The sequence below is a fragment of the Centruroides vittatus genome, unplaced genomic scaffold, assembly GCF_030686945.1.
Source record: "Centruroides vittatus isolate TY-2023 unplaced genomic scaffold, ASM3068694v2 contig_694, whole genome shotgun sequence".
In the NCBI taxonomy this organism is placed as follows: Eukaryota; Metazoa; Arthropoda; class Arachnida; order Scorpiones; family Buthidae; genus Centruroides; species Centruroides vittatus.
Window position 1 is genome coordinate 77,290 of NW_027122438.1, and position 15,045 is coordinate 92,334.

Sequence of the window (15,045 nt, forward strand, 5' to 3'; positions counted from 1 at the left end):
ATACTAAATTTACTTCTAAAGTATAATTTTCATGTTTTTATATTCTTCAATATATTTATTTTGTTTGTACAAAATGCAGAAATAATTTTTAACGATACGATAGCCTCGATTATTATTATAAAAAATTTCATTAGGCTTAAAATCGACGAAAATTCAACACGAAGCGACATGCAACGGAGAAAAATTCAACACGAAGCAACACGCAACGGAGAAAAATTTGAACATCGGACAGGTTAATATATTTATTCGTACATGATTGGTAATCGGAACAAATCACTAATCCGAACAACCCCAGTCCCCAATTGATTCCGATTTTCGGTTCTCTACTGTATTTCAAGAAGGACACCCTTGAAAAATTTTTCTGTCCACGTGAATGTTAATTATGCTTAGATTTCCAATGATAATATATACTGTGTTTACTCACATATAAGACGAGGTTTTTATTCATTTTTGATTACTTCAAAAACCTAGTTCGTCCTTTACGTGCGAGTGAAGGATTCTTTGCGTTTTTTGCAATAATTTTTGTGAACCGTGTGTTCGCATTTTTTATGCTTACCCTGCTCACCCTCTGGTGCTCACCCTCTGGTGTTTAAAAAGAAAAGTATTTTATCTGGGTCATTTCAATCTTTCTTGTGTATTGTCAGGAGTAAAGATGAATAGCAATAGGAAAAGCAAAGCTTTTGAATTGAATTTCAGATTGAAATTCCAAAATCACACGGGAGCCCGATATAAATTTTAATCCATTCCCATGTGAAAACAGATGATTATTCGGAAATCAGAATTCAGAGAAACTCATAAGTGTAATCGACAGAGAGTGGATTCGACTGTTAAGAATTGGCAAAAAAAAGGTTTCCGATTGTCCAACTTTACATGAAAAAATTATGTTGTCAATTTTACAAGATTTTTCCTTAAAGTTTAAAATGCCAGTAATTTTTGCAGGACAATGAGTGATTTATGTGCATTTGACATTTTATTTGTGATTAAACGAAATAAAATTAAATTGTATTAAGAAATCTAATTTTCTTTATTTTGATCTTTAAAGTCACACCTCGTCCTATATGCGAGATTGTCTTATAAGCGAGTAAATATGGTATATTTTTTCAAATTCTTTAAATACTATCTTTTAATTTTAAGTATAACAACTTGGTTATCAGCAAAAAGAATTGTGTGTATCCTTGGTTTGGTTTATTTGTTTACAGTAATGCTAGCACTCTGCTTAGTGTGATTACGTCACTGTCACCTGATAATTCGTATAGTGTCGCAATCATTGTCCTATGTGCCTATGTTTCCATACTTTGTACAAAATAGAAGGAGATTTGCAATGAAATATGGGAATTTTTTAAATGGCAGCAAAATTTTCAAATTAATTTAAAAATATAAATTTATTTTATTTTCTATTTAATTTTTTAAAATCTAATATTTGCTATTTTTTTGCACATTTTCAAAAATTCCACACCATGTCATATGTAGTGCTAAGGATGATGGGTAAAAATATGATGTCATGTAACTTGAAATTACGGATGCTGCATGCCGATTGGCTGCAACATAATTACTATGTAAAAATGTACATTGTCCCACTACTCCAGTGGTTTTTAATCTTTTTTATCTCATGGCACACTTAAATCTATAATTAAAATTCCACGGCGCAAATTTCTACAAAAAATATTACATGATTTAATGTTGTATTTATAAACAATATATAGCCATATTACTTGCCAATTCGAATTCTTTTTGTCTATATTTATTGTGAATTAAATAAAACAGTATTGTTTTTTCTTAAAATAGCAGCAGGTTACAATAATAGTTATTTAAATTAATAATTTTCATTTACATCAGAAAAGCAATTAACATTAAGTTTTAATTTGCATTTAAAAGTTGCATGATAATTGCCTTTAGAAACCTGCCCAATGTCCCACTATTTTTAAGTTGAACTAAATATGGGTAGTTATAGATAAATTTTTGATTTAAAGAAAATTTCATTTAAAATGAAATAACCTGGTGTTGTGCTCATATAATTTTGTTTATCAATATATTTAAAAACATTGAGTGGATGTTATGCCAACAATTTTATTGATTCAAGAGAAAAATTCACATAAAAAGGCATTAAAGAACATTTTAAAAAACGTTTTAATATCCTGTGAGCACTTTCAATGTATTTGTAAATGTCGTCTTCATTTTGGGCTTAATGCCCCTCTTCAGTCCTATTGTAACAGATTTATCAGCCAATTGATTACAGATTTATCAAATGAAATATTTAGGTTTATACAAATACAAATGTTTAATAAAAGGTTTATACAAATATAAATGTTTAATTAATAAAAGGTTTATACAAATACTAATACAAAGGTTCATACAATAAAACATAAATACCTGAGATTATAAAGGCGAAAAAAGGGGAGGAAAATGGAGCTAAAAGAATTTTAGCTCCACCTTTATACACATTAGAACAGTATAGCAAAATGTGCTAGAATAAAAATGGGGGTAAACTTAAATCTACAATTCAGTATTATTAAAAGGTGGAAGTTTTATAAAATTAATAATGGAATACCTGAATACCGGAATATTAATTTTATAAAACTTCCACCTTTTAATAATACTGAATTGTAGATTTAAGTTTACCCCCATTTTTATTCTAGCACATTTTGCTATACTGTTCTAATGTGTATAAGGGTGGAGCTAAAATTCTTTTAGCTCCATTTTCCTCCCCTTTTTTTTCCTTTATAATCTCAGGTATTTATGTTTTATTGTATAAACCTTTTATTAAACATTTGTATTTGTATAAACCTAAATATTTCATTTGATAAATCCGTAAATCTGTAATCAATTGACTGATAAATCTGTTACAATAGGACTGAAGAGGGGCGTTAAGCCCGAAATGCATATCCATTCCTACCAATAAACAACCTTCTTCCACTAAAAGTGTTCCTGTGTGATTTGTTCTCAACGGCAACATTATGCTAAGAAAATACATAAATTTTATTTTTTAATAGTTGTTATAGTGAAGTAACTATTGTTTGTACATGATGAGATTGTTTCTCTAATTTCTTTTAAGCTATCTGTAGGCAGGAACTGAATTATAAAGAAGACTCCACAATTTTTTGAGTAGTTAGAACTTTTGTTTCTTACATGCTTATTACTCACGCTCATGAAGATAGATCAGAATAGTATAAGAAGAAACAAACATATTTAAGGAACATGATTTAAGAGAATTGGTTAGTTAGTTGATCTAAATTGTATTCACATATTTTTGGCACCATTGAGACTAAATCTTGCAGTCATCCTTGATTCTTATATATGTTTAATTCTTTTATTTGGAATCTTGTGCCATTGAATTTCTTATTGCGTTGTTCTGGGGGACAATTTCCAAATAAATGTCAAGTAATGCAGGACCTAATGATACTACAAAAATCATTTTAATATACTGAACAATTATAATTTAATGTATTAAATAGTATTTTAAAAAAATACTAGTTCAGATCTTAAAACAGTTTTAAGATAACTATAAATATGTGAAGCAATTTTTTAAAGGGCTAATAATTATTTTTTAACGTATGAGTTTTGAAAAGATAATATAAATTTAAGGTTAATGTTACCTTAGGTTCCGAGATGGCGGCGGTGGGAATTTTTCTGTATCTTGTTTTTATTTTGTGCTTTTCTATGGATCTGTAACTATTGCAAATAATATAACTATTTAGAATTTGGATTAGGAATAATATATTATTTAAATATATTTAAAGAATAGTCACTTATATAAATTAGAATAACAATTATTTTTCTTATTTCAGTGCTATTCATGATTATTTGATGTCTGAAGATGTTCTTTCTCATGTATCTTTCAATATTGGAACTGAAGAATTAATATTATGTGAAGTAAGTTTAGAATATTTTAAATTTCTTAATGTAGTACTAATTTCCTAATTTTATTAAACAATAACAAATAAATTAACAAATTAAGAAGAAATTTAATTCATTGATTATATTCTTTGAATGAATTTATTACAAAAAATTTTTCCTATGACAATTTTTTAATTTCTGTATCAATGTTATAAATTGATTGTATAAAATTAAAAAATACTTTTTCTTCTCCTCTTTCTAAATGTAATAATTGTAAGAAATTATAATGCAATGAACTTAATTTGATATAATCACTTATACCTGTAATTTAAATATATATTCATGTTATAGCCCAAATCTCAAAATATAACTGTGGCAGTATCATAATTAAATGTAATTGAAAAAAAGGTACTAAGAAGTGTTGCAGTTTTCTCATAGAAGATCAGCCATGTCCAATTGTTGCTTGATAATGACAATGAAACTTAGTTGACCTTTGAATTGAACATCACTGATAGAATGAAAGTCGATGAAACTTGTTCATGAGAGATCTTATGGACTGAAATACAGTAGAGCATCAATTATCTGAAACAATTTGGGACTGGGGTTGTTTGGATAATTGATTTTTCAGATAACCGATTATGTATGAAAAAATATATTAACCTATCCTATGTTGAAATTCGTCCAAATCCTAGTCTGTCCTTAAGTACCCTCTCATGATCGCACCAGTGTTGCCAGCTAAAACACGCAAACCAACAAAAATAATATTGGAGTAGCCCAAGACATAGCCAAATATTGCAGCGCCACAGCACTAGCGGAAATTTAAATTTGCTAACTGGAACACTTTTGGTTAACCAATGTTTTGGTTGATCAATATTCAGATAATCGATGCTCTACTGTATTTTTATTTCACTAAAATACTGAACACTCATACCTCTCACATTTGTACTTTTTAACATCCACATGCATGTGAACAGATTCTACTACACTCATCCAAACTCAGTGGCTGTATCTTCACAGCACATTTATCTATGGTTAATTCTTATACGAGGAGGTTAGTTCCACTTATATGAAGAGGTAGCCCTTGATCTGATCTGTTACTTCCCAGAGGTATGAAGAGAGATTAAACAGTTTTGTTGTCTTGTAAATGCAGTAGCAACAATGTCTTGTATTGACTATTTTTATGCAAGCTACACCACTACACGTTAGATAGTATGTACAACAGTTACTGTGGCATTTCTCAGAGCAGAATGACTAGTCACATTAAAACTCTAACACAACACCGGGATGTATAAAATTTACCTCCAAAAATTTTTTGCCGTGAAAGGTTTTCGGAGGTAAATTTTAGACTAGTCACATTTTTTACACTATTGAAATCTTGTTTTTTTTTTTTAAATCTTAATCTTTGTGACTTTTAGTTGTGGACCTTTTAAAAGAAAAGTTTGAGACATGTCCCTAACCTAACAATCTTGAAAGACAGTAACACATTGCATGTGACAAGCATCATGAAAGATCAGTTACATATTGCCATTGACTACACTGCTTATTGACTTCAGTTTTACATCATCAGAATGAGGATCACATTGAGCAGTGTCAGTTTCACTATTAAGGTCTGTTTAAGACATTTTATTGTCACAGTAAATATTGGCAATAATAAAATGTCTTAAATGTATAGCATAATTGTGTGACCATAGGGCCGGTATCTCTTTGATACCACGTCAGGATGACACCACTGTACCTTTAGATTGATACAGAAAATCAATTGCGCGAGCGGTTACGTATGGGTTAGACCCGGAATGAAGCGAGTGGAGAGGATGACGGAAAGAACGCACCCAGAGATTTATATATAAAAATATACCCGTTTATTTTTTCCATAGGACTAATTAGATACAAGCGATTACTTTACAGAGAGACACGTGATAAGGTACATGGCTCACGATCCGCGAACATAAATTCTACGCGGATTAGAGAGAGAGAGAGAGCTTACAAATATTCGCGTGTAGGATAAATACCTTAAGATATGTAGTCGGATGTCGATGTAATAATCGATGATATCCTTATAGACCGTTGTAGGCGTTCGGCTAAGAATAAATGATCTTGTAGTAGATCGTCGGTAATGACTCTGTCCACTAACAGGTAATAGTTGTTCAGATAGGAAGTGTAACGACGACAGTTCGGCTTGAATATAGATGATGAGGGAGGATCGGCGGCGACAGGTAACTATCCTTTTGAGCGCACAAACACACGGTCAGTAACAACTTCTCCGTCTTACTCATCGTACTCCCTTTTTATATGGGGAGGGAGTTTGCAGGCCCTTCTTTGATTTCGTCAGAAGAGATGATCTTCTTGGACCAATAAAATTATTGGTGACGTAGTCGTGTCACCGAAATTTGACTCATCTTAACAAGGAACTCAACTCGTGGGAATCGAGTTTAAACTGTTCTTATCAACAGAATTTATCAGTTGATTTCCCGTTTAACTAACCCTTTTTGGTCTATTTCGTTCCGTTTTTGTATAAAATGTAGAGTTTGTATAAAATATAGTTAAAAGATTATAAAGGTACATATAAATGATAAAGTTCACAATATCCCGATCGTCACATCACCCTGGGTTTTCTAAAATCAAGCTTGGTTTTATCGAGCAAGCTGGATTTTCACCTAAGGAATTGGTTTTACAGATTCGTTCCGGCTCTCTCTCTTTTGCATTATATTGCGATCGCGTCATAACGTCATATATGTTACTTTTTCCGTTCGCGGAGGTTATTAATAAAGTACGGAAATTGGCAATTTCCTCACGATATTTGCTCTCTCTCTTTCTAGTAGAATAGTGAAAAAAATAATAATAATAAGGAAGTCATGGAATAGGTTATCTGGAGTAAATATGATTTATTGATATATAAAGGCTACATGCATAGCAAAATTATAAGGATAAATCGTAGCAAGAGCTGTATATGCATAATGCCTGGAGTCTCGTTGGTCGGAGTATTCTGGATAAAGGGGAAAAGTTGTTAGATGAAGAAGGTAACAGGACATATTATAATTTATATTAATAAAATTTTGATTTCGTAGCTATTTCGTTTCTTAAAAGGGACTAAGTTTACGATTTAGAGAATTTTGCGATTTAGGTTCCCCTTTTCGTTAACCTTGAGGTGCAATATTCGTTCGCAAAAACTCTAACTCGATCGTCAATATGATACGTAGGTATTTTGTGAGTTTGACGATGTCGTGTCTGTCTTTTTCGGGCAGCTTGTTCTGCATGTTTTTGTGCTACCTGATGAGCTTCCGTCATTCGGTATCTAAGTTCTGATGCATAATTGTCTTCGACATCGTATTTAGTTTTCGTGGGACTAGTTATTAGATCAAAAGGAAAGGTTGGATCTCTCCCGTATAATAGAAAGAAAGGGCTGTCGTCTGTAGAAGCATGTATAGTTGTATTATAAGCAAACAACGCATAAGGAATCCATTCGTCCCAATCTCGTTGGTCCTTAGCTACATAATGTGCAATGATATCGATAAGGGTCTTGTTAAATCTCTCCACTATTCCGTTACATGCAGGATGATATGCGGTAGTAAGAAGTCGTTTTATTTGTAATAATTCGCATACTTCCTTAAACATCTTAGATATTAGATTCGGTGCGCGGTCAGTAAGTAATTGAACAGGTGTGGAATGTCGTAGGACGATATGTGTGACAAATGCTTTCGCAATAGTTTTGCTCTGAATATTCGGTAAAGGTATGGCCTCGGCATAACGACTGAAATGATCGATGAAAACAAGTATATATTTGTTGCCATTTGACGTGACAGGTAAAGGTCCTACTACATCCATAGCGGTACGTTCGAACAATCGTGTTAGAGGAGGAAATAGCTGCAATTCCGCTTCTTGTCGTTTGTCCTTTCTTTTCATTAAAGCACAACGTTGACAGCTCTGACAATAGGTTTTTATATCCTGTTTCATTGTTGGCCAGTAGAACAGCGATTGAAGTTTTTGTTGCATTTTCTGTGATCCCAAATGGCCTCCAATAGGTGTGTCATGATGAATTCGTAAGATGTAGGGAATTAAGATGGACGGAATGACTAGTTGTTCTATGATTTCCCCTTGAGGGGTAGATTGTTGATGATACAACACTCCTTCTTCATCTAGGAAATAATGTTGTGTCTGATCTGGAGACGTATCGCTTTCTAGATAATGAATAATGGTATTCCATTTCTCTTCCTTTCTCTGAAATTCGCCAATTTGAGACTTTGAATAGATTGGGTCGAAGTTGTTGGCAGTCGAAATTTGTCGAATAGGAATTCTACTTAATGCATCTGCATTTTTATGACAACTTCCGGCTCGATGTTTGATATCAAAGTCAAATTCCTGTAAGAAAATGACCCATCGTGCAACTCGAGAATTTGAAGTAGAGTCTTTATTACTGATAAGCCATCTTAATGGTCGATGATCCGTTATTATAGTGAATTTTCTCCCATACAGGTATGGTCGGAAGTATTTGGTGGCCCAAACTACCGCCAAACACTCCTTCTCCGTAGTACTATAGTTCTTCTCTGGTTTTCTTAATATTCTGCTAGCATATGCGATAGGTTTTTCTCCGTCTATTTCTTCTTGAGACAAGACCGCTCCAATTGCTTCGTTTGATGCGTCTGTGGATAGAATAAAGGGTTTGGAAAAGTCTGGAGATTTCAAAAGAGGAGCTGAGGTGATTATTTCTTTGAGTCTCTCGAAACTGCGTTCGTGTTCTTCTTCCCATTGGAATTTGTTATCCTTTTTCAACAAATCGGTTAGAGGTTTTGCTATCTTTGCATAAGAATCAATGTGTCTTCGGTAGTAACCCGTTAATCCAAGGAAAGATTTGACATCGTGTTCGTTTGTAGGACGAGGGAAGTTCAGAACACATTTTATTTTATTTGGATCGGGTCGTATTCCTTCAGCCGAGACATCATGTCCTAAGAATTTTATTTGTTGTTGAAGGAAATGACACTTCTTGGGTTTTAATTTTAGACCCGCTGTAGCCAGTCTCTGAAAGATTTGTTCTAAACGAATTAGATGCGTTTGGAAATCGGAGCTAAAAGTTAGTATGTCGTCCATGTAAACTAGACAGGTTTTCCCCTTTAAGCCATGTAAGATAAAGTCTGCGGCCCTTTGCCAAGACGCTGGGGCTCCGCAAAGGCCCATTGCCATGCGATTCCACTGGTAATGACCATCAGGGGTTGAGAACGCTGACTTCTCCTTGTCGCGCAATCCTAATTGCCAGAATCCTGATAAGGTATCCATTGTCGAGAAGTATTTCGCCCGACCTATAAGACTAAGCGCTTCTTGCACCAAAGGTAAAGGATAAGGATCTGCCCTTGTCACTTTATTCAGCCTCCTATAATCTACCACAAGACGCCATGTTTGATCCTTTTTCTTCACTAACAAAGCGGGGGCTGACCAGGGAGATTTCGAATGTTCTATTATACCCTGTTCCAATAGTCCGTCAATGATTTTATTCATCTGTTCTCTTTGAGCATAAGGTATCCTGTAAGGTGGTTGATACACAGGAGAGGCATCTCCGGTGTTTATCTCATGTTCTACTACTGGACAATATCCCAAATCATAGTCATTCGCGGCAAACACATGCCTATATTGGTACAATAGATCTAATAAGGGACGCTTCTTGTCCTTTCCAATGCGGGTCCAATCGAATAGTTGACCGAATTCCTCTTTCGTTAGAGTTGCAGTTGCACTCGAATTCTGAGCGTCAGTAGATTTGATTGTGTTCGGGTTATCTTCTTCCTCTACTGCCTTGTGGAAGGTTCCTACACACTCGCCTTTGGATAATTTCCTTGGTTGAGTAGATAGATTCATGATTCGGATGGGGACTTGGCCTCCTTTTCTCGTCTTTACTAAGGAATCGACACCTAGGACACCCTCTGGATTAGATATTCCCGATTCTATAACTCCTATTTCTCCTCTCCGTTTTACTCCGGATATTCTCGCGGTAGTAATAATCTCTGTTCTTGGAGGAAGATTGCAGTCTGTTATCAAGATTACCTCTCTTGCCTGTTCTTTAGGAATAGGTTGTTGTGAAATATTAGATTTGTCGTTTTTCGAAATTATAGAGTTAGTAGGAGGTCGTATAAACGTACCCTTACGAGTTCGTTTCCCATTTCCTCGGATTGATCGTGTTGTCTCCACTTCTGGCTTCCGAAAATCTATTTCCTCTCCTCCTGGAAGTATTATTTTCTCTCTTGCTAAATTTATGAGAAGTTCTTGGCCCTTAATTATATCTCGTCCTAATAGACCGTCAAAAGGATGAGGTATTTGATCGTCTACTACATAACAGGAGTAGTCGAATTGTAAAGGTCCTATTTGAAACCGGAACCTTATAGTTCCATACGTTCTGATGCCATGTCCCGTGACACTTTGAAAGAGTATTCTTCTTCCCCTTTCATTAAAATTGATTGTAGTTGTTTTCTTAGCGAAGGTTCGAGATATAAGTGTTACCGTGGAACCAGTATCTATCGCCAGTCGAGCTGGATAATCGTTGATTGAACAACACAGACTAGGTTCTAGATTATCGCCTATCCTTCTAGCTCCTATTCGATTTCGCACTCCCAATTCATTTCCTTTTTCTTGTACATCTAAAGTCATGGTCTCAGATCGGATATTTTTTTGAGGTCGACGTGTGTGTGTATTATCGTTCCTCCATCGCCTATTATTCTGTCGCCAATTCATTTTGTTTATTCTCCCCTGTGGTGGGTTTTGAGTTGGCGCTTGAATTAGATTAGGTTGGAAGTTGCCTCTTCGTCTGCCTGGTAGATTGTTTGATCGATACGGTCGGCTTCTGCCGCGCGCTCCCCTGACAGATGAATCAAATCGAGAATACCCATGTCCTCCTCTCGAGGAATAATAGTGTCTTCCCCTGCTTACTGGATGTGTGAATCCACGCCGCTGATGATCCTCCTTTAATTTTAGTTCGTTTAATTGGCTTTGTATGTTAGCTAACGTCGCTTCGAGGTTACTTGTGCGTTCGTCCTCGGGACTGGTTATTGCCCCGACTATCCCTTGTGATTTCCCGGTCAACTGCTCTATAGTTTCCTCGCTGATTGCCACTTTAACTGCTTTATCAAAGGAATCTGGTTCTCTGGACATCACCCGTCTTTTAATTCTATCGTTGAGACCGCTTAAAAATTGGGCGAGTAGCCGCTCGTCTCGCTCTTTATTTTGGCATCGCTTGATTATTTCTGTTTCGCGAGCATCGGCCCCTGTCTGTTCGATTATGGTCTCCGATACTAGGCCTTGCAACCGAACTGCGTACGTCTGTACGTCCTCGTCGCGTTTCTGAATGCATGCATGGAATTTCTGAAGTCTAAGCGAGTATGGTTCTTTCTCAAAGCGTAAGATCATTTGTCGTTTGAACTCCTCGTATGTATCAATTGCTCGCATTCGCGCATCCTTCCATGCGAAATCCCTCGCTATGCCCGTTAATTTTAACTTCGCGACGCCGAGACTTTGTGCCTTAGTCCATCCAGTTAGTTTTGCTATTTCGTCTAGCGAGTCAAAGAAGTCCCTGATGCGCAATCCTGATGTGTCGCCCGAAAATGAGGGGGTTAAGGGAATCATTCCGGATAATCCCGAAGGTGCACTTCCTCCCGGATTCTCTCCACCTTGAGCCTCCATTCTTTGTTAGATTATTTCCTTCAAAACAAAATCCCACTTCCGGGACACCACTGTGACCATAGGGCCGGTATCTCTTTGATACCACGTCAGGATGACACCACTGTATCCTTAGATTGATACAGAAAATCAATTGCGCGAGCGGTTACGTATGGGTTAGACCCGGAATGAAGCGAGTGGAGAGGATGACGGAAAGAACGCACCCAGAGATTTATATATAAAAATATACCCGTTTATTTTTTCCATAGGACTAATTAGATACAAGCGATTACTTTACAGAGAGACACGTGATAAGGTACATGGCTCACGATCCGCGAACATAAATTCTACGCGGATTAGAGAGAGAGAGAGAGCTTACAAATATTCGCGTGTAGGATAAATACCTTAAGATATGTAGTCGGATGTCGATGTAATAATCGATGATATCCTTATAGACCGTTGTAGGCGTTCGGGCTAAGAATAAATGATCTTGTAGTAGATCGTCGGTAATGACTCTGTCCACTAACAGGTAATAGTTGTTCAGATAGGAAGTGTAACGACGACAGTTCGGCTTGAATATAGATGATGAGGGAGGATCGGCGGCGACAGGTAACTATCCTTTTGAGCGCACAAACACACGGTCAGTAACAACTTCTCCGTCTTACTCATCGTACTCCCTTTTTATATGGGGAGGGAGTTTGCAGGCCCTTCTTTGATTTCGTCAGAAGAGATGATCTTCTTGGACCAATAAAATTATTGGTGACGTAGTCGTGTCACCGAAATTTGACTCATCTTAACAAGGAACTCAACTCGTGGGAATCGAGTTTAAACTGTTCTTATCAACAGAATTTATCAGTTGATTTCCCGTTTAACTAACCCTTTTTGGTCTATTTCGTTCCGTTTTTGTATAAAATGTAGAGTTTGTATAAAATATAGTTAAAAGATTATAAAGGTACATATAAATGATAAAGTTCACAATATCCCGATCGTCACAATTGTTTCTTTGTGCTTTCTTTAGTTGTATCGTTTCTCTCATACAGCTTATAATTGTCATGTGATTTTTTTTATTCATTGTTTCAAGTTTTATAGTGGTTAGCTTTAGAACTAATTTTTTTTCCACAGAAATCTCTTCCACTTTTTCTGAAATGTCAGCATACAAAATTTGGTTGTATTTGGGCTGCTACATTTCTTTCCAGACAGTATTGAATAGGAATACTTTAAGTATGATTACCCTGTATTGATTCAGTAACCTTAAGCTGAATTATATATTATCTGTATACTGCTTTAATATTCAAGTCTTAATTATTAAATTATTAGCATAATGAAAAAATATTTTTTTAGAAAAATTTATTTGAAATAAAGTTCGAACTTTTGCATATTGACATTTAATACATAAGCTGTTTAGTATAAATAATTATATTAATAAGTACTAACAAATTAATCGCTTTTTGTTATCTGGTTGTCGTCTAGATTAACATCTATTTTAAAACAGATCATCAGTTTCTTTTATGTACTAGATGATTTTTATACATTACAGTTATCTAAAGGATGTTTTCTGTTGTAAAATACAATTAAAATTAATTTTTTTGTTAAATTTTTCAGTAATATTTAGCTTATAATTGTGTACAATTACATGAAGTTTTAATAATAATCAATTACCCTTGACTAGTCAAAATTGACAAATAATCCTGATTTATTTTTTAGAAAAATTATACTGTTTATATATTAACAATAATTTATTTATATTTTTAATATTTTTTTTATATTTGCAATTTATATATTGATAACTTTATATATTTTATAATTAGGAAGAACCACCTAGCAAGTCTACTCTAGCAAATACATTAAAAGCAATTATAGGAGCAATACAAAGGGATCAGGTGAGATTAAAACTTGGTTTTTCAGAATTATCAGGTGTTATCAAATGGAATATTTGTAAGTTGTATTTGATAAATTTTTTTTTTTAATAAATTGTATAAGTTGAATATATCTGAAATTTTTTAAATGTTTTTTAGATATTAAACTACTTTCCATTGTAATTTTAAGTTTTTATGAATATTTTATAATGTTCTATGTTTATTTAAAAGATAGATTTACATGTTAAACAAGTTTAACTTGAAAATAAATATAAAATTTAAAATATGAATCATTAAATTTGTAAACTAAAAGAATATATGGTTTGTTTAAACATATATGAAGATTGTATATTCAGTTTTCATTTTAAGATAATCACAAATTTTGATTTCTTACAGTGATCTTAATGTGTAAAAACTCAAAAATATACTAAGATATATTTATTCTGAATATTAAATTATTTGTTAATGAATTAATCAATTTCAGCTAAATGGACATTATCTTACAGATACCCTCGTATAACATGGTAGTTAGGTTCTAAAAAAGTGCCATGTTTTGTGAATTCAAGCTATATGAAACAAAGGACTAACACAAAGCATAGGGTTAGGTTCCAAAAGTTAGCAAAAGTATACTATTCTTTTTTGTAATTAAAAGAAATATGTTTATTACATCAATAAATAATTAACTAACAGTTATAATCAAAAATATTGCATGTTAATATTAATTTTTTCTTCACTGCTAAACACTATTAAACAAGGACATTTTATTTTTGGCAAAATAATGTCACCATCTGAGCTTTCTTGTTGAGCTTAATCTGAAATAACTGCAACATCTTGATTTTTCTCTACTTTTTTCATAGAATCTGATATTTTCATTTGTTTGCATTTATGTAAGAGATCTTTAAAAATATAATATTTTAATTTAATCTATAAAAACAAAACAGCAACAGTCTTTTGGGTTCATTTAGAGCACTAACACCACAAACAGTGACACCTGGTTTATAGGAAATCTAGAATAGGAAGGTAGGACAAGAAAAAAGAAAAACTGTATAGTTAGTTCTCATTAAAGAAAATTGGGTGAAAGTCAAGAAACAATGTTGAAAATTTCAATATTCTAAAATCAAGGGCAAGGGACAATATAGAAGCTTGCATGAATAAAAAATAGCAAATGATGGCATTCACACTTAAAAACTGTGACATTTTGTATGGGGATGTTCCCAATTCTCAAACCTTATTAGAGAAAAATTGTGTTGTAGGAATGCTGTCTTGTACAAGTTATACCTGTAATTATTTTATATTTTCGTAAAGCAAGTATAAACCTGTAGAATGAGAAACTACAGTATTGATATATGTAACTGGAGGGTCAGCACCTCTTTGATGGCTTGTCAGGACTGACACCATCATGTCTCGTTCGACATGAAAGCCACAATGGTGAATTTGTTTGTTTTTGAAAGTAGGTCACGCAAATGGCCGTATGTGTAAGCAATCAGGTTCCGGATGGAGACTGAGACAATGCAGTGGAAGTAATGCACTGAGACACTAAGTTTAACAACTAAATTACCATTTAATTTCAAATGAAAAGAGTACATGATATATTTTATTCTAAAACGAAATAAACTGACTATGCACTGGTCGTGAGAGAAAGAGAGTTTACAATAAATTGCACATTGTTGTAAATACCTGAGGATTTACGAGATCTTCTAAAAGAACAGGTGACGGTGATGGG

General features: G+C 34.0%; 1 protein-coding gene across 1 annotated transcript in view; it reads left to right on the forward strand.

The window, feature by feature from the left end:
• Positions 1-15,045, forward strand: part of mRpL44 (mitochondrial ribosomal protein L44) — a 52,105-nt gene that overhangs the window by 18,208 nt on the left and 18,852 nt on the right. Inside the window, exons 5-6 of the mRNA XM_067276429.1 lie at positions 3,786-3,870; positions 13,275-13,346. Of these exons, the coding sequence (XP_067132530.1) occupies positions 3,786-3,870; positions 13,275-13,346 (157 nt within the window). The remainder of the gene's footprint in view (positions 1-3,785; positions 3,871-13,274; positions 13,347-15,045) is intronic.